At 43.9% G+C, this 26,310-nt stretch overlaps 1 protein-coding gene across 3 annotated transcripts in view; it reads left to right on the top strand.

Moving 5' to 3' along the window:
* The window catches only part of mn1b (meningioma 1b), a 120,395-nt gene that overhangs the window by 12,765 nt on the left and 81,320 nt on the right, over nt 1–26,310 (top strand). The window contains exons 2-3 of one of the 3 annotated variants that reach the window (XM_052032279.1): nt 11,845–12,011; nt 15,454–15,509. The exons of 1 other annotated variant lie outside the window; for it this stretch is intronic. In XM_052032279.1, coding sequence (XP_051888239.1) covers nt 11,845–11,870 — 26 coding nt within the window. In that variant the 3' untranslated portion in view covers nt 11,871–12,011; nt 15,454–15,509. Of the gene's footprint in view, nt 1–11,844; nt 12,012–15,453; nt 22,405–26,310 lie in introns of those variants that run through there. One more of the 3 variants, XM_052032278.1, reaches the window with a different exon arrangement.

Here is a 26,310-nt window from a genome sequence, read left to right as displayed (position 1 = left end):
GCTGAACCTCCATGCTTTGATTTGCATGTGAATGGCACATGATTTGGGATGATAGGAATTGATGTTATGGAACCCCTGAAGGAAAGATGGAGAGTTTTTTTTAGTTGGGTGGGGAGGACAGGGGAGGAAAAAGATCAGGTAATTGATAAAAAGGTGAAAAGAGTGATACACTTTTCTATGATAGTTTCCAAGACAGGGGATGCTACAGTTTAGTCTACAGTAGCGGTCTCATTTGCTTGTAAACGTAGGTAGACAATGGTAAGGAAGATGTCACTAAGGAAGATGTCACTAATATGTTTTTTGAGTAAGTAATATTGCTCACGTGTGACTGTCCATCCTGGCCAGAGGCAGCCCTGCCACAGTCAACCCCGTTGCTAATCTTTTACTAATTCTCAGCTTCCCTGCCTGTCTGGTGTGCTGCCCATTCTCAACCCTTGATTTCAAGGGAATGACAATTCGGCGATTTCTGTATAGGGTGGCCCAGTTAACTATCTAGGTGGCAAGATATAACACTGCCCCTGTCATTTGTGGAGGACACACCGGCCTAGGGTTTCTGGTCGACAGTACTTAACACCCGCTGGAAACCACGGACTTACTGCTGACGTTAAGTAACAATTATTGGAAAAATCTAGGCTTGTCAACCCTCTCAGTGACACATTCACAACTCTTACAGATAATGTCAGTTATATTATGAATACAGTCAATCCCCAAACAGACACTGTTGGTCTTATTAAGAATCCATCAGTTCTCTTGCAGACACTGTCGGTATACTGTGAGGACAATCAGTCCTGTAACAGAAACTGTGTCATATTACAAATACAGTTAATCCTACAGTTAATCCTGTCAGTGTTATTTTGAATACAGTCAGTCCTTTTACAGAGGTTGTTAGTCTTATCATGGACTCGGAGGTTTTTGGTTATGACCTAATATGTAGAGTATGATGGCACATTATGTAACATTTATGTAAGTGGTTCAGTTTCTGATTGGTACAACCTAAATCCAGTGTAGATCTTGATTCTGGCCAGATGGATGTGTGCTCAGAAGACTAAGTAAAGGAGGTGGTCTCACTCTGCTTCACCCTGAATTAGCTGTGGGTCTTGACACCTATATTATACTCTGTAATGTTGATGTCAGTGCTAAGCTGAAGTTGGTTTATGGCAGAATTTGGAGACTGACATCAAATAAAGTTGTAAAGAGAAGTAAGGAAAAGGATGCTGATGAAAAACAAAGGTCTTCCTCTTCTAAGTGGTCTGATGGACAACTATACGACTTAGTTTAGTTTTAACCTTATAAGTCAGGAAGATCTTCAGATTCATTTCCTGAACCTTATTCAGCTCTTGTTCTGTGTACAGTGTTAAACCTGGGGAGGTTGGTGAGGGACTCGTCAAATAGGTAACAGAATCATCTCAGAAAAGGAATGAAGGGTGAGTGGTACCTGTACAACCAAAAGTCAGCACAGTAAAATAGGAGAGGCCCAGATGTGAACTGGCACCAGGGAAGAGGGAATCATAGAGAGTGTCTGCACTTTCAGGAGAGGAAGACCACTGCGAGTCAGCACATTTGAAAGAGGAGGTACCACAGTGAGAGCTGGCACCTTCAGGACAGGAGAGTTGGTGAGAGGTGGCACCTTCAGGACAGGAGAGTTGGTGAGAGGTGGGACCTTCAGGACAGGAGAGTTGGTGAGAGGTGGCACCTTCAGGACAGGAGAGTTGGTGAGAGGTGGCACCTTCAGGACAGGAGAGTTGGTGAGAGGTGGGACCTTCAGGACAGGAGAGTTGGTGAGAGGTGGGACCTTCAGGACAGGAGAGTTGGTGAGAGGTGGGACCTTCAGGACAGGAGAGTTGGTGAGAGGTGGGACCTTCAGGACAGGAGAGTTGGTGAGAGGTGGCAGCTTCAGGACAGGAGAGTTGGTGAGAGGTGGCACCTTCAGGACAGGAGAGTTGGTGAGAGGTGGGACCTTCAGGAGAGGAGGCTAGTGAGGGGTGGCAATTTCAGGAGAGGAGAGACATCCACAGCCCCATTCCTCACCTGAGAAAGTCTGAACTTTCAGGAGAGGAAAGACCCCCTGAGAGCTTATGCTTTCAGCAAAGGATTGAAAATAATTGTCGTTAATAAAACCAAATTGCCTCCATATAATTATTTGCTGGAGGACTTTTAATTTTAGCAAATGAAATGCTGCAAATACAATCAGTGTCTGAATCTCACAATTCAGTTAAAGTAAACTCTCCCACCACAATTAACAGTTCTGATCATTGTTGCATGTTTATAATATCTATGACCAGCATGTTCAGAATAACATGATAGCTGTGTTTTGGGTTTTAAAGTGTTTACAACTGTTGAGTGCAAATTTTAATGCTGAATTTGATCACAGCAGTTTTTGTCAATTCTGTGAAGCTCTGAATATGATATATTGGATAACCCTGTGCCCACACAGATGCACCTGTCCTTCTGGCTGAGTCTGTTGTTCTGTATCTGTCTTCTTACATCTGTGTGTCTGTCTGTGTTCTTTAGTTGCTCTGTCTATCTGTCTCCACTGTATCCATCTATTTACACCCGAATTTCTGTTAGTCTGTCTATCTGTGTCCTTCGGTTTGAATCAGTCTATCTTCATTTGTCTGCCTGTGTCTATCTGCATCATTCTCTGTGACTGTCTTTGTCTGTCTGTTTGTTCTCATCTGTCGTTATTCATTTTCCTTTTCTTTGTTCATGCATTTTCCAATGTCTATCCACTGTCTCCTTTATAGTCTTTCATCTGCCTATGATTGACTACTTGTATCAAAATTCCTGTGTCTGCCTGACTGTCTACCCACATCCCAAAGACATGCAGGTTGGTAAATTAATTGGTCACTGTAAATTGCTCCTCATGTGTAAGTGAGGGGTAGAATCTGGGAGGAGTTAAAGAGAATGTGGGGAGAATAAAAAATGGTATTAATGTAGCATTAGGGTAAAATGGGTGGTTGACGGTTAGTGCAGACTTGGTGGGCTGAAGAGTCTGTTTCTGTGCTGTATCTCCCTCTGACTTTATGACTCTGTGACCTTTGTTCATTTAACCTTTTTTTTCTGTTTATTTATGTCCACTTAGCTGAGTTTGTCCATCTTGACCTATATGTCTATACTTCTTTGTTTGAATATCTTTGTCTGCCTGTACCTGCCTGTTCAGTCCCTGCATCTCTCCAGGTGTTTGTCCATCTTTATTTCCCTATGTTTGTCTTCCTTTACATCTATCCATGTATGCTAACTCTTTCTGCCTGTCTGTGTCTGCCTGTGAGTGTCTGTTTCAGACTCTGTTTATCTGTGTCTGCTAACTGTGCCTGTCTTTATCTCTGATTTTCCCTCTGCTCCTCTTCTCTCCATCCAACCCAGATTTTTTAATCAGTGTTATCTTAATATCAGTGTTAAAACCACATCTCTGGTTGCATATTTGACAAATTATGCCTGAATGCATTCTGGCTTATTTGTCATATTTAATTTGACAGGCAGGTGGTTAGAATGATTCCTTAAAAAGTTTGCATCCAGTAGATTTGCTTGGTGTGTCCATTGGTGCATTGTGTGCCCTGTTCGATATTTGGCAACTGGAGTAACATGCTTTGTGCACTGTGCTGCTCATCTCAGACTTGTTTCTCACTATCTTCACTGAGCTTTCACAGTTTGTGCAGAGGTTTAAGCACTTTTATTAATTTCAGGCTAGGCTCAAGCCAGCACAATATGATGGCAAATTCTTCAAGGTGTTTCTAAATTTAACAACTTGCATATAGTGTTGGTTCCTGGCTTCCTTAGTAAGAGAATTAAAATGTTCCCTGGAAGCAGGTAACTTTCTTATCTGTGGTCTATGGGGAATAATGTGTGGCATGGTGTTGAAAATTAATTCTTAAAGATGTATGTTCTTAGCAGGAGGTACTTGTCACATGTTTTGTTTTGACAGGAGATGTGTGGGAACAAGGAAGGAATTTCATCTATATTTTAAAGGTTGCGTTTTTATATACATTGCCTTTCATGTAGTAAAGCACCCCCTTCCTCTATCTGCTGAAGGTAGTGAGTGGTCCTGTGTATGCCAAGCGAGAATTCTTCACGTGCTAGTAAATGTCGGAAGCAACTTGAATTTGGAAAGGTTCACACCAATCGTGATCCTTCCCCCACCCAATTCCAATATGGAAATAGCTTCCAAAGGAAGCTTTGGATATTACCCAGGGTTCGAGACCCTGGTGCTAATGGCAATAGTGTGATGCCCAAGTGATTAAAATCACCAAACTCTGGGGAGTGTTTGTCTGTGTGGTATTACCCCACCCTGCACAGCCCAAACATAGCACAGGAAAACCTTCACTGAACTCCACTCTCTTGCATACCCTACATTTTCTGGCATTGACTGTGGCCCCCAGATCCCAGTGAAAGCTGAAACCAGTAAAAGAGCCGCCTCAGCACTGAGGCCCACTACTGTTGCAATTGCTATTTTGTCATGAGCAAGCTCTTTACTTGAAGGAACCACAGCAGAAGTTGCATATCTTCTCTAAATTGAAGCATGCCAGGTTACCTGTGGAAACTTTTAAATGTCTGTAAAACCCTTGAAATTCTCTTCCATTGAAATCCCTGGCTATAAATTGTCCATTAAATTTGATAGAGGTTTACAAAATTATGAGGGGTATAGACAGAGTTAATGTGAATAGGCTCTTTCCACCTAGATTAGGAGAGATAAGTACGAGAGGACATGGCTTTTGGGTGAAAGGGGAAAGGTTTAGGGGGAACATTAGGGGGAACTACTTCACTCAAAGAGTGGTGGGAGTATGGAACGGGCTGCCATCTGATGTAGTAAATGCGGGCTCACTCTTGAGTTTTAAGAATAAGTTGGATAGATACATGGATGGGAGAGGTCTGGAGGGTTATAGACTGGGTGCAGGTAAATGAGACTAGCGGAATAATGTTTTGGCACAGACTAGAAGGGCTGAATGGCCTGCTTTTCTGTGCTGTAGTGTTCTATTTAAAACTACAAGGGTGCACATACTGATTCTGAATTTGGGTGGGTGAGATCACATATGATCTAATCCCAAGTCTGAGTTGAGATCTGGGGGCCTAGAATGATAGTTAGGAAGGGAGAGGGAGGATAGGAAGCTCAGCATACAGCCAAGCCACCAACGTCAGTGGAGGCCTACAAAAGCAAGCCACTCTTGAACCTATCCTACAGAACTGGAGGTGATGTCAGGCATTGGATTCGGTTGCCAACCCTTCAAGATTAAGTTGGGCGTCTTCATGAATCGATTTCTTTGATGCAATAGAAAACTTCCCTGCAATTAAAACAAATCAAGGTAGAGATTCATCCTCCACTGTGTGCGCTAGATGTGGAATGTGGGTGCTTATGGGCCATGTCTGAAATCTGGCTCTTATGAAGACTCTGAAGTTAGTGAAACGGAATTCAGGTGAATTTGATGCATAAATGCCACCACATTGAACACGAAACCTATAAAACAGTGAACGAATTTCTATACTACTGTGATTTTCCTTTAATTTTTCTTCAAACACTTTAGTTATTGGTGAAATAGGGAAAAATCTATTGGATTGGGTGAGGCCTGAAGTCATGTGATGAAACTTCCAAGGACATGTCCATTCCGAGATGACAGGTATGGGTTGGGGGGTGTGTGTCAACTGATAACCTGAAGAAGTTATTTGAACTGTATGCTGAATTTAAACTCATAGAATATTAAAATGCACGGAGCAGCAAAGATTATTCCTTTGTGTGGTGATTGCATTTGTACACAGGAAGAAGTGGGTACTGCAGTCTCTTAAACAGCTAAACACCACCAGGCATGCTGGCAGTCTGAGGTATTGTGTGATTTGAAGAGGGAGAAAGAAAGGAGTTTTCTCTCCCCTTTTCCCGCCACATTTGACCCTGTGTTATATCTTCTCATTCAGGGTCAGTTTGCCTGAGATGGAAAAGGCAGGATAAGGAGAGCAGGGCCTCTTTCAGGGGCAGCCAAGTAGAAAGACCAGTTTCTGTAGGCTGTTGGTATCTGAGCAGTTAGAAAATGCAGCTGGAGCAACTGGTTTACTTGTTTTAAAAAAAAACAACCTGAGAAGTAAAATGCAAGGCCGATTCTTGACTCAGTGATTGTTTAAGTACATGGTGTATTTCTATTTTGTTGCCATTCAGGGAAAGTGAATGGATTGCACATTCTAAGGGTAGGGGGAAAGGACGAGAGAGAGAGTGAGTGAGAGAGAGAGAGAGAGTGTGAAAGAGAGAGAAAGACAGTGGGAAATAGAAAGAGAGTGAGAGTGAGAGAGCGAGAGAGAGAGAGAGAGAGAGAGGGAGAAAGAGAGAGAGATCAGGGTCTCATCATGCTTGACCAGCTATTGTGAGTGGTCGTCTTCATATAGGGCTCATGCTGTGCTCATTGGATGGAACCCAGGCAGTCGTGCAGCAGTTGCTCACAGTTTGTCAGCATACTCTAGTAGGTGAAAGGGACAAGCCTGGAGGCTGCAGCAGGTATTCAAACTCAGTCCTGTCACTTAAAATCTCCCGGTTGTGCTTAAATACAGTGTACATCTGATTCTCAGGAGTGACCCTTGGCAAATTGCAATTTCAAATAACTTCCAAGCACAGAGGGAAAGGAAGCAACATCAGAAATAAAACCGCGCACACATAATATCACAGAGTAATACAGACTGTGGCTCCCTGATGTAAAGTCACTGCTTGTGGTTTCTGTTGGAAGGATTTCTGGTTGTGTTTTAATTCCTTGGAGTTTGATGCTTCTTCTAAAGTTCTTGTGATGCCATATGAAGGCGGTGAAGATGTATTTTAAAATGCGTGGGGGGGTGGGGGGATGCATCTTTTTTTTAAGCAGGAAGATGAAGAGAGTGAGGTATTAATTTTGAGTACAGTAGGATAGCCAACAAAGGGCCCCAAATCTTACATGCTCAATTTCACTGATTGTGACTACCTGATGGGTAAAGATTATAATGAAATGGATTGAAATATAAAATTGAGTAATGTATTGTTACTGTGCTCCTGCTCAGTTTAATTATTTTTATGTAGGGCAGGATTGGGAATTAGATTTCACACTTGGCTGTGTTTGCAGTACAGGAATATGTGTATCCAGCTTTTAAAAGGCCCATTTATTTCCCTTTGTTGTGTGTGACTCTCCCTTCCCCCTAGCTTTTGGAGAAGAAAAGCTGGGATAACTCTGCGATTCAAATTCCTGCAGCCTGGAGTTTTTGTTCTGAGTGTGAACATTTTCTCCCTCAGTTTTTTCCCTCTGTGCACCCCACCCACCTCCCAGTCTCCTGGAGGTACCAAGTCTCCCTGTGATGGGGTTCTGCTAACATCAGGTGCCCTTCAATCCTCCAGCCAAGTATCTAACAGCACAAACATTTATGTAGCATGTTTAACATTAGAAGTAGAAACAATTATTCTCCAAAATTTGAAACCAAGCCATGCAAGGAGGTCAGTAAACCTGATAAGGTGTGTTATAAAGGGGAAATGTATGTAGGGAGTTCCAGAGCTCAGGGTGTAGGCAGCTAAATACAGTCACAGAAATTGGTGCCATTAGCATTGTGGGTGTGCAAGTGACCAGGATTATAGCAGCCCAGATATCTGGGTGGTTGTTGCTACTGGAAGAGGTCACAATTTTTTAAAAGGATTCCAAAATGTTGTGGTAACTGAGAGTCGGTTGAGCATTTAGCTGTGGACTCAGTGTCTGCCATCGGTGAGTGGCCAGCCTCACTGTTGTTTGAAAATATTTCCATCGATGCCTTGATTTCAGACCTTTAAGATTTCCCTGGTGAGGTGTTTCTTCAGATTTGAGACCCCACTTCCAAATTCGTGGCTGGCATTCCGGCCCTCCTCAGAAGCTCACCTCAAGATCACCTGCGGTTTGTCATCCCAGCACCTGCCCTCTACTTGATGTCACCTCACGCTCAGTTCCCTGTCACACTAGTGGGGTGGGCCATTCATACTGCACCCCCTCCCAAAGAGGGATTCTACAGTGTTTAAGGAAACTCAACGTTCACACTACAAATCTTATCATTTGGGCCATTCAGCCCATTCAGTCTGTGCTAGCTCCAAGGGAAACAATCCCATTCATCCCATTCGTCCCATTCCCCCTCCTTATTTCCCTGTACCGATGTAATTTACTCTCTCATACACCTGCCCATCAAATCCACTTTGATGGTCTTTTCCATGAAGTTACACTAATGGGATATTTACAGTCGCCAATTAACCCACCAGCTTATCTTTGACATATGGGAGGCAACTGGAGTACATGGGGAGGATGTTCAAATTCTGCACAGATAGCACCCAAGGTCAGGATTGAACCCAAGTCCCTGGAGTTGTGAGAACATCCTCGCTAACAGCAGGACCAGACTGCCCCTATGTGTGAGGAAATGATCATCTCCAACCAGACAGAGTCGCACCACCTACCCTTGACCTTCAGTAACATTACCGTCACTGATGTCACCGCCCCCCCCCCCCCCGCCCCACTATTCAACATCCTGGACGTTATTGTTAACCAGAAACTCAACCGGATTGCCCACATAAATACCACATACCACGGCTACCAGAACAGGTCAGGGGCCATGTATTCTGTGGTGAGTGACTTATCTTCCTGATGTCCCTAAGCCTTTTTATCGTCCACAAGGCACAAGTCAGGAGTGCGATAGAATGGTCTTCAGTTACCTGGATGCAAGCAGCTTACACAACACACAAGAAACTTGACATTATCTTGGACAGTGCAGCTACTTGCTTCCACCCCCCCCCCACCCCCCATCCACCATCCCAAACATTCATTCCCTCCACCTCTGACTTATAGAGGCTGCAATGTGTACCATCTATAACATGTACTTCAGTTAGCCGCCTGGGCTCCCAACAACATCTCCTAAACCCACACCCTCTACTACTGAGAAGGGCAAGGGCAGTAGGTGCCTGCAAGCACCACCACCTGCAGGTTCCCCTTCAAGTTGCACATCATCCTTACGAGGAAGGATATCGCTCTTCCTTCATCACTGCTTCCTGGAACTCCCTTCCCAACAACAGAAGGACTGCTGTGGTTAAGAAAGTGACTCACCACCACCTTCTCAAGAGCAATTAATGCTGGCCATGCCAGCAATACCCAGATTCTGAAAAATGAATAACAAAAAGAAAAATATATTCTTGGGGTTTGTATGTGTGTTATATGATCAGCACACAGCGTCACGGTTATGCACAAGTAAGGTAGCTGTGCATAATGTCAGTGCACATATACCCGTGCATAATCTGTGCACATGAACATTGCTATGTATGGATGCATACAATGTAACCTATGTATGCACAGTGCTTTGTTTGTTTGCTCACAATAAATGCCATAGACTTTTGCATGCAGTGTGATCTATGTATGTAAAGTGCAACGTGTCTATCGGAGAAACAGTCCCTGGCCTGTCACTGCAAGGGTACAGAATTATTGGATAAGATGCTTCTGATGTCCAATTTGCAAGCTGGCAGCTGTTGGTGTCTTTAGAATAGAGCTGGATTTCAACATTCCTGTTCCAATTTTTAGTTGTTTTATGAATAGTTTAAATTGTTCTTTCTGAAACTTTCTCAGGAGAGCCACAGTATTATTGATGAGAGTCCTTTCTCAATGCCACTGATGCCATCGTGCATTACTGTTGTAGTTGTCATTCAGCCCGTCTGCTGGTGTCCTTGTGTTGCATTGCAGATTTCTTGGCGCAGAACCTAACGTGTTATTAGCAGTGACGCTGCTGCTTTTCCTCAACTAAATTGCTTTTCAATCACAATTGTTGGTAGTTGTTAAAAAGAAAAGTTGCTGTCTGTTTGATGTGTGGGCATTAGGGGTGGAGCGATTAAGTTACCTGTCTGGGCTGCGCTTGCAGCTCCTCTCAGTCTGTAACCTCCTGCACCAAGGACAAAGGTGACAGTGTCAAGGAAACATCACCACTCTTAGCTTCCCTTACACCTTCATGGCTTGGAAGCACATGAGGGGGATAGGGGGAATGGGGATGAGGTGGACAGGATGAGGGCAATGGGGGGGGTGTAAATATACAAGGAGTGAAGATACTGGGGATGAGGAGTGAAGCTGCAAAGGAAGAGCAGTAGGGTGAGTGTAGTGGGGATGAAGGGACAGTATGAAGAGTGAGAAGATAAAGGATGTAGGTGAGGATACTTGGGTGTGGGCACTACAGGTGAGGGAACAAGGGGTTAGGGGATTAGGGTTGAGGGAACCTGGGTGTGGGTACCAGGGCTGTGGCTGAGAAGACATAGGTGAAGACACTAGCAGTTGGAAATTTAGGGGTGTGGGTACTGAGGTGAGGAGATGTGGTGAACGGGCCTGGATTGAGGGAGGCTTGGGCTGAAGGAACTAGAGGTGTGTACGTCAGAGAGGAAGGAACTAAGGGTGAATGGTCTAGGCTGAGGGAATTGGAGGGTGAGGGATCTAGTGGTGAGGGAATTAGGGGTGTGGGCTCAGTGGTGCTGGGAATGAGGGCACAGAAGTTATTGGCTCTAGCTTGAGCGTCCATTGATGCAGATACTTGGAATGAGGGGATTATGACTGAATGAGTTAGCGGTGAGCATCCCAGAGGTGTTGGCAGTAGTGACGAGAGGACCAAATGTGGGGGCACCGGGTGAGGGAATTGGAGATAAATGCACCTGGGGCCAGGAGTTTAGACGTGGTGGAAGGAAGGAGTCTATTTTGGCTGGGTTGTTGTGGGAGCTGTGGAGAGGAGCTAGAGGAGACGGAAAGTATATTAAGGATAAGAATAAATTGTGTGGCTTACACACAATATCTAAAAGATCTCTGGATTAGTGCATTAGAATAGTTTGGCAATTAATAATGAGAAAGGAAAGACTGATTTAATCAGTGTGATTTTTATACCATGAACGTTGTTTATTTCTAGCCTCGTGTTGAGCGAATTGATCTCATCTGCATGTTGAGGTTCAATATCCCTGCAAAATGTGTTAGGGCCCAGTCAACAAATAAGTTGTGTTCGGGAAAGCGTATAGGTGTAGATGCAGGATGAATACAAGGTTAGGATTGACTGTGGTAGCCTGTGGTGGTGGAATAGTTTGATGAACATCACTGTCCATTGGCTGTGATCACTGAAAGTACAGGTTGACCCAGAAATGTTGTACAATTCAACCCTGTGATCCTTGCACTCAGTTGGAATTGACACCAGTTTGGGTAGCAGGACCATAAGTGGGCACCAGGGCAGAGTTCAAGTTGACGGCTGATACCTGAGGCACCTCGTGCAGGGAAAGAGGGTGATGTCAAGAGCTGAAGGGTAGAAGTGGGTTGAAGTGAAGCCTTGATAGGTTCACCAAATAATCTGCTGGAGGAACTCAGTGGGTCGAGCAGCATCTGTGGGAGGAAAGGAATTGTAGACGTTTCGGGTCGAAACCCTGCATCAGGACTCAGGACTTGTCGTGGGTTACAGTTCTGATCCATCTCCTGCTCAGGACCCCTTCTGAAGAATGCTCCTGATGCTTCACAGTGATGGGACAGGAGTGTGCAGTAGACGCCAGGGACTCCTTTCCCAACACCCATGCTGCAGCCAAGACTATCATACCAATATCTCGACTTAACATATGTCCTGATGCAGGGTTTCGACCTGAAAAGTCGACAGTTCCTTTCCTCCCACAGATGCTGCTTGACCCGCTGAGTTCCTCCAGCAGACTGTTTGTTGCTCCAGATTCCAGCATCTGCGGTCCCTTGTGTCTTGATAGGTTCACGTTGCATCTGTTGTGGCAGCTCCCCATTTCATTGTGAGTGGTCTTGCAAGAGAATGCGCTGATTTTGGGGGGGTTGGGGTGAGTGGATGTAAGAGTACAGCTCTGGTGACACGTCTGACTGCCCTCTTTGTGTTTTTTAGATGCCGTTCTCCACGAGGACAGCTGACACAATGTTGCGATAAAGCAAACTTGTTACTTGTAGTCTGTAGCTGGGCAGTTGGCGTGCGCATGGGCTGAAAAAAAAACGTAAAGCTGTTCGAGGTGTTCAGCGTGACATCGGCGCACGAGCGCGCGAAAAAAAAGCACGGTGCGTATTCCTCCCAGGATGTGTTGTGCTGATATCAGTAGAGCTGAATATCGATCAGTTTTTTCATTGTGCAACAGATCACTGAAAGTGTCAGGTTGACCCAGAAATGCTGTACATTCAACCCTGTGATCCTCACACTCAGTTGGAATAGACACCAGCTTGGGTAGCAGGACCATTGTTTCCTTGTGAAGTTTCACATTCACCTACAATAATGCACTTTCTTCTCAGGTACAGGATAGTGTTTTGTCGTGGGTCACAGTTCTGATCTATCACCTGCTCAGGACTCTCTCTGAGGAATGCTCCTGATGCTTCAGAGTGGTGTGATGGGACAGGGGTTGTGCAGAAGTTCCTGATCTCAGTTGTGAGACGAGAGACAATTGACAAGTGGAGGCTAGGAACTCTTTTCCCAACACCTTGCTGTCGCCAAGACTATCATACCAACTTCTCCATTTAACTTACTGTATGGAATTTGGGATAACCTTGCCTGATAATAACATTAATTTTGGTTTGCCGGGGTTTCAGAACAGGGAGGAGCACCACCATCTAGTCTGTGTTTATGTAGGTTGTGATTGGAGGCCCAAAGGTTCAAGGACCAGCTGAGGGCAACAGACAGTGATGAGGCTGTCAACTCTGACTGGATGTGTTCTGGAAGGGTTCACCCCACCCCCTCCTCCCCACACACCCCACCAAAGACCACATGATACAGCGTTCATGCAACATGCCACCTTCCCTCGTCAATTGGGCCTTCCCAAGCAAGTTAGAAAGCAGATACTTATTGTTATCCAATAGAATGATTCTTGACCATCAGCCCCCAACACTGCATTTCTGAGGTTTTTCAAACCCCTGAAATATTTGCTGAAATATTGGCCAGGAAATTAATCCTGCATTTCTGGAGGCTCCATGACGATCCAGTGCAGTTGGCAGCCTAGCTGGAAGAAGAGTGGCCTCCCTATTAGTCCCTTGGATACGTTAGGAGTCCCATTGTCCTTCTACCACCTGGTGTGGCGTTCTGTATGTTGTTATTTTGATATTATGCCTTCTCAATCTGAAATTACTGAAGCCGTCTTGCAGAAGTGGAATTTTAAAATAAGATTTTCATCACTGATGCTTTCAGTTTGATTGTTCTGCAGTTATTCTTGCACAGATTGAGTGAGTGCTGGAGCTTCAGCAGTACAACTCTGCCTTCTGAAGTTACTTACCCACAGGGTATACCTTGATGTCTGATGCTGAGAGCATGGGATGGCAGGGTCACCCTGTGTGTCCGTCCCTTCAGATTTCGTGGTGTTCTTGTGCAATGACCACCTTTGTCACCTAAGATGTTTCGAAACTTCTGATATTTGAGGTTCTGCTGTGATCAAATGTGGAAATAAATGGGTGTGGGGAACTTGCTTTATTAGTGAGCGATTACTTATTCTTTTGTTGTCTCTTGAAGTTCATGAGCTGACTGATTATAGAATGGGAGAGTAACCGGCTCTGAAACAGTGCTCACAATATGGCCCCAAAGCTATCTTACTATTTTGTTTCTTCTTTTGCATCTTTTTTAAAAGTTATTAACTGTGGAATTTCCTTCACTTCCTCTGCCCTCTGGGGCAGGGAGTGGGATTATATTCCTTGACAGAAAAATGGGACTTTTCTGCTTGCTTCAAATGGTGCAAAGATGAAAGCGGTGTCTGATTAAAGGAGGTGCTATCTCTTTCTTCTGGCCTTAAGGAGATGCCGGAACAATTCTGGTCAATTTTAGTTCTGAATGAGCCTTATTGTCTCTTTGAGAAGGCTACATCAGAGACTGACTGGCATTGGGTACTCTACCACTGGCAATGCTGGGCCTTTGGTACTCTGCCCAAATGTTTTCATGTGAGAGAACAATATTTGCCGATAGTCTATTCCACTGTGAAGTACCGCAACCAGACACAATCCTGCTGTTGAGCACACTACGAGGATACTGCAGGACCCTGCTTAGAAAAGGGTTCTTGGAATATTCATAGTAACAATTGTTTCCTAACTCAGCAAAGTCCAGGGATTGAAATTCTGTCACCTTTGAATGTGGGCTTTACTGAGAAGTGAACTGAATAGTTCTCCATTGTCTGTAACCTTGTGTTTACAAGAGATATTGAATGAAATGATCATTCTGAACAAAAATCAAAATAAGGTGCAATGAGCAACAGGCAGGAAAGTGACATAGTGAAATACCATCGGAAAAGTTGACAGAATTAGAATTTTGTAAGCTGGTGTGCCTTTAAGGTAAAGCTCGCACTGAAGTGGGGTACTGGGAGCTGTAATTGCTGGTGTAGTGTGGGCAAGTCTGTTTCCTCACCTTTTCAAAGTGTGCAAGTGGGTGTGCAATTCACAATTGCCTGCTCTGTGTCTCTGCCCAATCCACATTTCACCGTTGCTGTTGTTTTGAGAGTGCTCCAATTGTTTGTTACGAAACAGATAACGAGCAAAACCTGTCCTGCCAGCAAGTGCTTTGATGTTGCCACTTCTGAAGCTTGGACTGGCCAGAATTAGTTCTTTTGCTACTTATTTCAGCATTATATACCTCATGTAAAAGAAAATGACAAATGCTGTAATCCAACTGGAGTAGAAGAGAAGTGAAGTAGAAGTGGACGGCACGGTAGTGTAGCGGTTAGCGCAGCGCTATTACGGCGCCAGTGATCGGGGTTCGATTCCTGCCGCTGTCTGTAAGGAGTTTGTACGTTCTCCCGTGTCAGCGTGGGTTTCCTCCAGGTGCTCCGGTTTCCTCCCACATTCCAAAGACGTAGGGGTAGGTTAATTTGGGTTTTAAAAAAATGGGCGGTGTGGACCCGTTGGGCCAGAAAGGCCTGTTACCATGCTGTAAATAAAAAAAAATGACGTTTTCATTGCCCGATGTGTGTGTGAGTGACACCTGTGTCCAAGGGTGATCTGCAATGGCCGAGGGAGCTTTAGTTGCTGGAGAAAAGGACCCAATGATGGGAGGTGTGAAAATGTTCTTGTGGAAGCTATTCTCAGGGTGACTGCAGCTGAATGACAACCCATAGTTTTAAGTGGTGAATAAATATTTAAGGTTTGCTACAGAGGAGGCTTCTTAAACTTAGTTGAATCAGAACTATTTAGTCATTTTTAGATTTCAATTTACTTCAACTTCCTCATCTCAGTTATTCATGGCCAAGAGCAGATGATGATTCCTCAGTTGAATTGTAATTCTAGGGCCTGTAATTTCTTGGTCTGAGTTTAGTTCCCTCATAAGTTTAACCAGCAAGTGGGGTGTTGCACAGACAGGGTGTCAGGTTCTCTAAAGCAGCTGCTTAAACCCTATGGATTTGCTTTGAATGGAAGAGGGTTTTACTTCAGGTCAGGAGGGAAATAATCAATTTGTATTTTTTTTATTTTGAAAAAAAAGAAAGAAAATGAACCTTAAGGCAGAAAACTAAAACTTATTCTGTTTATTAACCCTTTCCAGCCCACGAGCTTTCCCAGAACAAGGCTTCATCAGTCCAGGCTGGTACCCACTTGCAGTGCCTGTCAGTCCACTGCACAGACGACCTTACTGACTCTAAGGGCCGGAGCCCCATGCAAACTTGGAGATCTTTGCATTCGGACATCTCTAATCGATTTGGGACATTCGTGGCTGCTTTGACCTGAACAGAGATGAATTTTCTTTTGATTTCTCTTGTTTTTTTTAATTGTTTTCCTCCTCTTGGCTGCTGCAGTGCGACAGACAGACAGGACATCAAAACAAATAAAAGTAATAGTCACGAAAGGATCTGGGCCCCCTTGCTGGCACTTCGGTTCATGGCCTGCAACGCTGGCTGGTGGCCTGGAAAGGGTTAATTCTGAGCCCACGCCACCCAGGTTTTGGCCACAGTTGCTTGCTTGATACCAGGCCTGTTGGATTGCTCAATAAACGCTGCAGAGACCAATCCCAAGCTGAGTTGAACAGAATGTTTGTGTTTGGAATTGTACGACATTCTTCTCACTGGATTCCTTGCACTTATAACCTGATTTCTCCCCACCCCAGGCATCTGCCTCCCAGGCAACAACAAGCATTGACAGCAATACCTCTCAGTCCTCTTCGTCAGGAGTCTAAAGTCCGTGATATGCAAGCCTCAATAAACATTGGCATGAATGGGGCTGTCACCTCAGCCAGAGCCATGTGGGGAACAGGAGGGGTGCAGGTGAAGGGCTGGGATTGTGGCTTGAGGTCCAGAGCTTTTGTTTGCTGATGTGATGGTGCATAGATAACTTCAGACAATAATGGCTCAATGGTGATGAGACACAGAAATCTGGGGGAGTAGAAATTCAGGTGTTTTACTGAACTGTTAGAATTTGCTAATGTCTGGACCGTAAAATAAAAACCAAACAGTGGCAGCCCAGTGCTTGAGTCAATATATTCCACCAAGTTATATTCAACTGTAGTGATCCTGGGCCAATCAGAGCTCAATATGTTTAAATTTCTGCAGAAAAAAAGTGCATTAAAGAAAAAAAAACACGAAAACATCAGTTGCTTCCCATGACCTGTGTATGACTGTGTGGTTTTTGAAACTGTGTTTCTTACACTTGGAGGAGGTTTAAAGTTCATTCTTTCAGACAGCAAAGCTCAGTGACCAGAACATCAAAACAAATTTCACAAGCTTCAGGAGGAATGAACAATTAGGGTGGTCTGTACACCATCGTTGGCACCCAACACTCACGCCCACCCAAACCCAAGGCTCCATCACATTGTGTTAAGGGGCAGAGTCAGGCATTTGGAGTTTGGACACAAAGCTGCCCTGATCTCAGTGAATGGGCGCAAGCTTCTGCCCGTTCCTACATCCTAAGACATATATAAAGAACCAGAGGACATCAGTGTAGGGAGGAGGGAAAGGGCCATAATCCATGCCAAAGTAGACAGTATGGGACACACCCCTCCTACCTGTCCCGTCTTCATGTTCTCTTTAACGTTTCTCAAATTAGCAATTGGTCTTTTATTCCTGTGAGCAGCCCACCCCCAGCTCAGTGGGCTCTGTGCGTCAGTTGCTGAAGCCTAGTTGCACCTCCCTCTGGCTTTATCCAGAGGATTTGTCCATGCACAGGAAGCTGACATTAAAGAGAATGTAAATCCTGGGTGGGTGCTGCTGAGGATGACTGTCCATATTCCATATCCCTCTCACCAATTTGAAAAAAGATTCAGGAAGATAAAAATAGTATTAAACGTGAGGTCAGAGAGACTTATGGTGCATTTGCCTGTGAGGGAAATGGGCTGTCACCTTCCCAGCTTTATTCTTCACACAATCGTGGCATGCAGATGCTCGTCAAGTCCACCTGAGGAAACAGTAGTTGGCAAGTTGCTATAATCTGACAATTGTGCTTCCCGATGAATGTCAAGTATTCACTGTGAATCCAAATGTTCACTACCCCCAACCCCAACAGCCCCAAGCCCCCACTTCAGAGTTCATTTGAGTCCAGTATTTGATATGTGAAGCCAGGTGGTTTGATGGTGTTCCCACTTTGACAGTGTTCCCCTCCTGGTGCAATCGCTTTGAAAAGAAGCTTGCCACATCTGTGCTGTCTGGAGTCCAGCCATTACAGTTGTCTATTTTAAACTGCTGGTTTAATCCTTTCTACAGTCAGAAAGCCACTAGTGCATGTTAAAACAGAAACAGCAGAGAATGCTCAAGGAGGATTATCTGAGGGAGGGTGTTGAAATTCTAACAGTGGTTGATTTAGTGGGTTGATTGTGCTGAGCCACGCAGAGCCAGTAGGCTGGGTCCTATTGCTGGCATATCCTGAGATAGCTGTGATCAGCTGGGAGCAAGAGCGGGGTTCTGACAATTGTCCATAATCAGCTCGTGGTGAGAGAAGGGAGAGTTCCCCGGCTTGATTCCCTACTGGGAATCGTGTGTGCATGCATTGGCTGAAGGTGGGACCACACTTAGCTCTGATGTTTCCCTTTATCGCCTGTTGCAACGTTCATGTGTAGGGAATAGGTGCTGCAACAATGATTCTGCAGGGCTCCTGGATGCAGAGGGGGAAGCTGGGGGAAGACCAAGCTATCTGTTGGAAATGCTTTCCACAGTTAAATTGTCTGAGTGTGTGGGAACGCAGTGGACACGGTCCACTATGCGCCATGTTATCTGGCTCTGGCAGGACATTCTCCCATGGTTGCCCAGACAAAGTTATGTTTTACTCAGTGGTTATGGATGGCAGTCCTCTCCTTCACTGCACTGACTTCATGAAATATGGGCTTCTGATGCAATCCGAGGGGAGAAGATTTGCCTGAGTTTGCCAACATTACATATGTGTGAGAGTATTGACTGTTGGTTGTACTCTCCTCTGCACAGTCTGTTCTACTAACTGCAGTGAAACTGAATGTGCTGAGATGAGTTTTGCCGGTGACTGATAGTCCCACTCTAACTTTGTACCTTGGACCAAAGCTTTACAAAACCAAGACAAAGCAACCACTCCTCTCCCCCAAGCCTGGAGGCTGCTTTGACCTTATGGACAAGGTGTGGGTCACCGGTGGATTATTTCTCCAACTCTCGATCACTCCACAAAAACAGAAATCAGGCGAAGGGTGAAAAGAGATTTCATTTAAGATTTATTCCAATTTCCGATTCCTCCAATCTGACTGATTGTTTATCAAGAAAAGACTTTAGAAAACAATTTAATCTGTTGGCACTCTGAACATTTAACAAATTGTTCTCATGGAGTGGATAACGATAATAACGCACAATGGGAGAGTAAAAACAATTCTGATGCTCAGAGTAAGATTTCAGTGGCTGGGTACCTCAATTTGAGGTAGGTTTTCTATCTAAAGATTTTGAATTTTTAAGTTTATAATTTCTGTTTCCACTCCAGCAATTTGTATTGTTCAATTCCAGTTCATCGTTTGACACCTGCTTAAAACAACAACATCATAAATTAAAACTGGAAGGGCCAGAAATACTCAGCAGGTCAAGAAGTATCTGTGAAGAGAGAAACAGAGTTAATGTTTTAGGTTAATGACCTTTCATCATTGTTATCTTTACACCTCTTCCAAACTCCTGACCTGCTGAGTGTGTTTAGCATTTCTTGTTTAATGTTTTTATTTCAGGTTTCTTGCATTTTACTTCTTAAACTTTCTATGAAGGTTAAAGAAACTTTATGGGATAGAGGGCAGGTTGAGATAAACTTTCGAAATAATTAAAATAAATGCTAGGAATCCCAGCCTATTCGGTGACTTACTTCCACCTTCTGTTTTGAAATTGGTGAAGCCATTCACACTTAAACCTATTGTTTTCTGAATTATTTCCTACACTTTGTCTGAAGCTGAAACAATGCATTTAGGACAAGTTCCCAATGGCCTTTTAGAGAGGGCATTTATCTGAAATGTCATGGAGCTCAGCTCTATAAATTGTTTTGGTCTCTCTGTTGTCAGGGATGTCCTTTGATTCTCAGACCCATTTTAAGCAATGTGCAATGACACTTTATATTAGGGGTGACTTTACACCAAGATATTTCACCTACTTTAAACCACTGTCTTTATGAAACACTGACCCGATCAGTAGTAAAATAAACCATGCACAAATACTTCCTTTATGGTACTGGATGGTGGTTCAGCTGTGGTATCGCTGAAGCAATCTTGCAGTCCCAGTGGTGCTGTGGAACAGCCAGCTAATCATTGTGCTTCCAGGTGGACTCTGTAATATCTGGTCAAAACTTAATGAAAATTTGGGGGAATATTTCCATTTTCTACTATAAGCAACATGATGAACTGAATGACAATGATTCCCATTGCCTTTTCCAGCAAGCCAATACTTTCCTGCAGAATGCCATTCTAGTTTTGCTGGAAATTGTGAATAGAGGGAAGGGCCTGGGGTTTGTCCTCCAGGATAGCATAATAAAGGCACTTGTAATTCTCCCTTCCCGACATTCAGTTCTACAGCCTTTGCAATATTGACTATTCATGCCAACACCCAAGAGACTTCAAAACCTGCCCCACTCTGTGCCAGACAGCTGATACAAATTCAGACCCTTATTATTTCATAGCATGTCTGTTGAACCCGTACTTCCAAATAATATTCTTAACCCTATGTAAAGTTAAGGCCAAAATTGCATACTTTTGGTCAGTTCTATTAAAATTATTCAGCGCGATAAAGTAACTATTCAGCAAAACATTGCATCTAATTATTAAATTGAAGGTTCTTCAGCTCAGACTAGCTCCCACCTCAACTATCTGAACTTGTTGTTAATAAAACGGGTTTGTCAAATTTGGATACTTCATCTTTGAAAATTTGTAAATGGAATGTAGCCCTGTTTTGCTCACAGCTTGTGGGGTCTGTTCAGTGTGAAGGAGTTTTATTCCATGGTGGAGTCTATTCTCATTGCCTAGCTTCCTTGCTTTGTCTTGGTGCATGGAACTGCAGAGAACTATTGCAGTACAAGTGGTGACTAATACCAAGTGTTATATGTTACCTGTTGTACAACCCATTTCAAACACATGCTTCTTCACACAGTCATTAAGGACAATCATCCCACACTTGACACCTTCCAGTGTGGTCCAATTCCTTAAGTTAACAACGTAATCATTGCCGTAATTTGTACCACAGTACCTCCCTGCCTGTAGCTTTGTTCGATCTATAAGTGGTGTTAAATGGTGTCTAGCTCGGATTCTACCCAGCGTTCAGCATGCAGCAGTATAGTTGCCTGACGTTTAGTAATGACTGGATATTTCACTGCCTTTGTGAGTCTTATGGTGGTATGTTGAAGTGTTCTGGTCACATGTACTTGTTCCAACAGTAAAGTATTGAATAATCCATCACAATCTTTCAACCCTATCTCTCTTCCACTGGCACAAATTTATTGATAACTTGCTTTGGCAGAGTAAAACTCAGAATGTTCTTTAGCACATTTTTTCACCTCTGCTTTTCTTTAATCACACATCTAAATCCTACATCATTTCACCCCTTCTTATCTCATCAATCTCTGACAACCCTATCCATCAGCCTATACTCTTACCCAGGACCAGTGATTAACACCTCCTCCACTAATTACCCATCCACAGTGACTCTCTCAGTCGCTCTGTAATTTAGCCTTGACACCTCATTTCCCTCCTTCAAACCTCTTAAATTCTTCTTGTTTGCGTTTCAATAAAATCTTGCTGGGGCTCCACATCAACTGTCCCCCACAATGTAAGAAATGCACATTGTTATAGGTTCATACTCTGGCTCTTTGGAGCAACAAATGCTGAGGTCACTTTCAAAGCTTCACAATTAGCATTTTGGTTTCAGTACATGCCACAGATTTGAGACTGTCAGTGTCAATGCTGAGACTGCCCGGGCCTTTAACATTTGCCATTCATAAAACATAGAACATAGAACACTACAGCACAGTACAGGCCCTTCGGCCCACAATGTGGTGCTGACATTTTATCCTGCTCTAAGATCTATCTAACCCTTCCCTCCCACATAGCCCCCTATTTTTCAGTCAATCATGTGTCTATCTAAGAGTCTCTTAAATGTCCCTAATGTATCTGCCCCCACCACCTCTGCCGGCAGTGCGTTCCACGCACCCACCCCTCTCTGTGTAAAAAAACTTACCACTGACATCCCCCCTATGTCTTCCTCCAATCATTTTAAAATTATGTCCCCTTGTGTTAGCCATTGTCACCCTGGGAAAAAGTCTCTGACTGTCCACTTGATCTATGCCTCTTATCATCTTGTACACCTTCTGGGCTGAGATTCAAACAGTGAGTAAAGAGGTGAAAGGATAGACTGCGTAATCCACCGCAGAGCCCGACGACCATCAGGGAAAGATTTTTATCCTCTCTATCTGGGCTGGATTCCCATTCAGAGAACAATATGGTACCAGCACTGAAACAAACAAACACTGCTCTCCATCCAGCATTGAATTACTGTGTGAGAATTGGGATATGATTGATCAAGTTATGTTATGATTGTGGCTAACTTTAACTATTCTCTGGGTTAAAAATGTAGATTGGGAGGCCAGGGAGCAGAACAGCCTGTGCAGTGAATTATTGCTGGGACTCTGCCGCATCAAGGACAAATTATCTTTTGGATAGCAACAATATCCATTCAAATATTGGGGTGGGGTAGGACCCACTACTTCAGTTCTAGCTGCAGGTTCAAGGTAGCTGCAGATGTAACAATATGAACTGATAACTTCTTGCTCTGTGGTTTGACAAATCCTGTTATTGCCATTTTGAAATTTGGAGTTTTTGTTTGGCTCTGTCTCTCACACAATGCTGCTTTAGTCCCTGTTGATTGACTCCAGCAGTTCCCACGGTTTATTTGAGTGTTTTGTCTCGTCCAGTGCAACAGGACTTAGTTTTGGAAACAGGAAGGAAAAAGATATGGACTATGTACTGTAGGTGCATTCGCCTGTCTGTACTCATACCTAATGTATACATATGTTTTAATGAGACACAAGACAATGAATAAAATATAATGCAAGTGACAACTCTTGTCTGCTCTTCTGCATCTTTCTTTATTTGACACTCTTGGCGAATGACCTCCTGTGAACCTATTGCTAGGTGATTTTAAAAAATGGCAGCTCCTCCACTGGCTCAACATGTAAATGCACTTCCCTGTTGGATGCTGCACCAATCACAATGATCTGTGCTGTGTCACCTGATATCACTGAGGGAACCAATGGGGATCCTTTATCCTGGACAATGAGAGGGAGCTGGGGGAGGGGAGTGGTGACGATTAAACAATGTTCCTCACTGGAATTGTGCACATACTTTGGGAAATCTAGGATCAGGATGAGTTGAGATAAGGTTTCAGTTTCAGTCCATGTTGAGGCTGGAATCACTTTGCAGTCATCTGCAATCTATTATTCACTCTTGCTGCAAGGAGGCTTCAGGAAGGAGGTAACCTGCTGGTGTAATAGGAGACTTGTTACACCAAGACAATCAAATGTGTCACGTACCCAATGAAAATCCAGCAAATTCAGGGGTCATATTTAAAATGATAATCCTTGCATTTATATTGTTCCCGATTGTGCTAAAAAAAAGAATTTGGGCAGTGAATTATACTGCAGAGTCGGCAAGAAAGCAAGGCTTTCACCAGCAATACTCTTAAATATTGCTCTCCCTTCAGAATGTTGTGGCTTCAAGTTTCTTCGCAGACTTGCCAGTCCAGTACTGAAGGTGTGCTGCATCTCTGGAGGTGCCAGCTTTCTCTCTGTCAGGAGGATGTCACAGATCTCACACCACAACTTTGAGGAAGAGCAGTGGGGGTTATTCCCAGTGCCTGGGGGAAAGCAGCCAGTTGTAGGGCCCAGCACCAACTTGGCTGAGGTGGGAGCAAGCTGACTTGTGTGCGTTACTATAAACACATCAGATGATCTGGTCGTTATCATGCTGATGTTTGTGGGAGCTTGCTGTTCACACTTTACCAGCATTGACCACACTTTGAAAGAACCACATTGTGATGTAGTGAAAGGGAAGTGAAAGTCACTATGTAAATGCAAAAGTTTCTTTTCAGAGTATTTTTGCTGTGTGGCCCTCCTTTTGAATGGGATTGTTTGGTGCTTGTCCAGGGTCAACCCTGCCTGGATGAAAGTTCAGGTGGCATTCTGCCTTTTCCTTAGTAACTCTAACACAGATCTTGACGTTGTCAGCTTCGAAGTACGTTGCCAGCCCATTGCATTCAATGTGTACGCCTGAAACTTTGCTGGCAAACTTGCCTTTAGTGTGTGAGAAGCCATTGTTCAAACAGTGTGGTGTGTTTGTTCAGAGGGAGGAAGCTCAGTGGCAGGAAAAGGGGATGGGTGTGGGTTGGGGGTGGGTAGAAAACTGAAAGCCTTGGCCCAGTGAATGATGAGCCACAGTAAATAATAACTCACTCAATTTATGACTTGAATTGACATTGGAGTACCAGCCTGGAGTTTTTAACCAATGCTTTCCCCTTACATCTAAGCAGCGATCCTCTGGGATTGTCACATTTGCACTGGATTTGGTTGCAATCTGATATTTTCGCTTGCACACAGTGATCTTCCCTTGCCTGGGTTGCTATTCTTTTAGACATACAATCATTGTTTTCTTTTCCTCACACATGTGAAAGCCAGAGTGATTCTGATCAGTGAGGGATTTGGACATTGCTATGTTGCATCCAATCCTGACCCTGTCCTGTGCCTACAATGGGTATCAATCAAGAGGTGGAGCAGAATCATTGGCTGATGTTTTTATCTTCTTTAGCTGGGGAAAGCAGCCAGCTGTATCTCCCAGCACCAACTAAGCTGAGATGGGAGCAACCTATCTCGATCGGCTTAATGCACACAGAGTCAAGTTGAGTTTATTGTCATATGCACAACCAGAATCAGTATCAGATTTATTATCGCTGACATATATGGCGTGAAATCTGTTGTTTTGCGGCAGCAGTACAGTGCAAAGACATAAAAAATTACTATGAATTACAAAGTAAATAAATAGTGCAAGATAAAGAAACAATGAGTTAGTGTTCATGAGTTCACGGATCGTTCAGAAATCTGATGGTGGAGGGGAAGAAGCTGTTCCTGAATCGTTGAGCGTGGGTTTTCAGGCTCCTGTACCATCTCCCTGATGGTAGTAACGAGAAGAGGGCATGTCCCGGAAGGTGAGGGTTTTTAGTGATGGATGCCGCCTTCTTGAGGTACCACCTCTTGAAGATGTCCTCGATGACGGGGAGGGTTGTGCCCATGATGGAGGTGGCTGAGTCTACAACCCTCTGCAGCCTCTTGCAATCCTGTGCATTGGAGCCTCCATACCAGGCGGTGATGCAACCAGTCAGAGTGCTCTCCACTGTATATCAATAGAAATTTGTAAGAGTCTTTGGTGACAAACTGAATCTCCTCAAACTCCTAACTAAGTAGAAGTACAACTACAGTGAAGTACAGGTACAGTAAAAAAACTTGCCTGCAGCAGCATCACAGGCATGTAGGTTCAGACAACTGAGCCAAATACAATTTATAAGTTGAGCATTGAGGGGACAGACTATATTGTTTTGGTTTAAAAAGGAAGTGAATGTCATTCTGTACATTTCAATGCTCACTCTTTTAATTTAATATAATTGGAGCTGATTGCTGTCAGTTTTGCCGAGATCTTTCCCATTCCATGTGTAGAGCACTGAAGTGGTCTGACACATTGTCTCATCTATAACACCGCATGGCTTTGTTTGACATGTGGTTGAAACGGCTTGAAATTTCCTAAATTGTAAATGCACTTTAAAAACGTGGGTTCAAGTGCCATGCCAAAGAATCCAGGCAGACCCTGCACTCAGGGAATGCTGCACTCTTAGAGTGATGTTTTGTAAAGCAAGATAAGATAAGATTTCTTTATTAGTCACATGTACATCGAAACACACAGTGAAATGCATCTTTTGCGTAGAGTGTTCTGGGGGCAGCCCGCAAGTGTCATGGAAACCAGCCTCCCCTCCTTGGACTCATGCCATGCTTCCAGCGCCAAATAGCATGCTCACAACTTTCTAACCTGTATGTCTTTGGAATGTGGGAGGAAACTGGAGCACCCGGAGGAAACCCACGCAGATACGTACAAACTCCTCACAGACGGTGGCTGGAATTGAACCCGGGTCGCTGGTGCTGTAATAGTGTTACACTAACCGCTACACTACCGTGCCGTCCACTTGAACAAGTCAAGTGGATGTGAAACCATCCTTGTTGCTTTGGAAAACATTTATCCCCCGACCAACAATAATTAAAACAGGTTATCTCAGGCTATTTACCTGATTCCAGTTGTACGTGGGATCTTGCTGTGTGCAAATTGGCCACCATGTTTGCCTTTGTTGGGGTACCAAGACATATTGGGATGTCCTGAGGATGTGAGTGGCAATATACAAATGGAGATTCTGGGGGTAAAAATTCTTCACATGCATGATGTAGTAAGCTGGGTTGTTGAACTCCATGTCTGAAATTTAGATCCATCCACCTCAATCAACTGTATTCCAAAGTTTCAGAAGTGCATAAGTTACTACATCGAGTGTTTGACAGATACAACAGAGGACGAATGTTTACTCCCATATCTTTAACCCTCTGAGTGGCTTTAGACCCTGTGTCCATTGTTTAATAAAGGGATTGTTGTGCATCTAACTGATGGCAGTGATCCTGTGTACTTCTGGTGCTGTTGGGGCTGATTTGTTTGTATGTGTCGTTCTCCATCTGATCCCATTCTCTGGCTGTTTTCAACCATGAGATCGCTCAGAATTTGTAGAATGAACTTAATTAGATTTCAATGACACAGGGACTTGGTGCACTGTATTTATCACACTTTTTCCTTTGTTTTTCCTTTCCCAACTTCCATCCGCTTTATTCCTAAACCACGCATCAGTAAAGAAAGTGTCAG

The sequence above is a fragment of the Pristis pectinata genome, chromosome 17 (genome assembly GCF_009764475.1).
Source record: "Pristis pectinata isolate sPriPec2 chromosome 17, sPriPec2.1.pri, whole genome shotgun sequence".
NCBI lineage: Eukaryota > Metazoa > Chordata > Chondrichthyes > Rhinopristiformes > Pristidae > Pristis > Pristis pectinata.
This window is presented reverse-complemented; position numbering and strand designations above follow the sequence as displayed.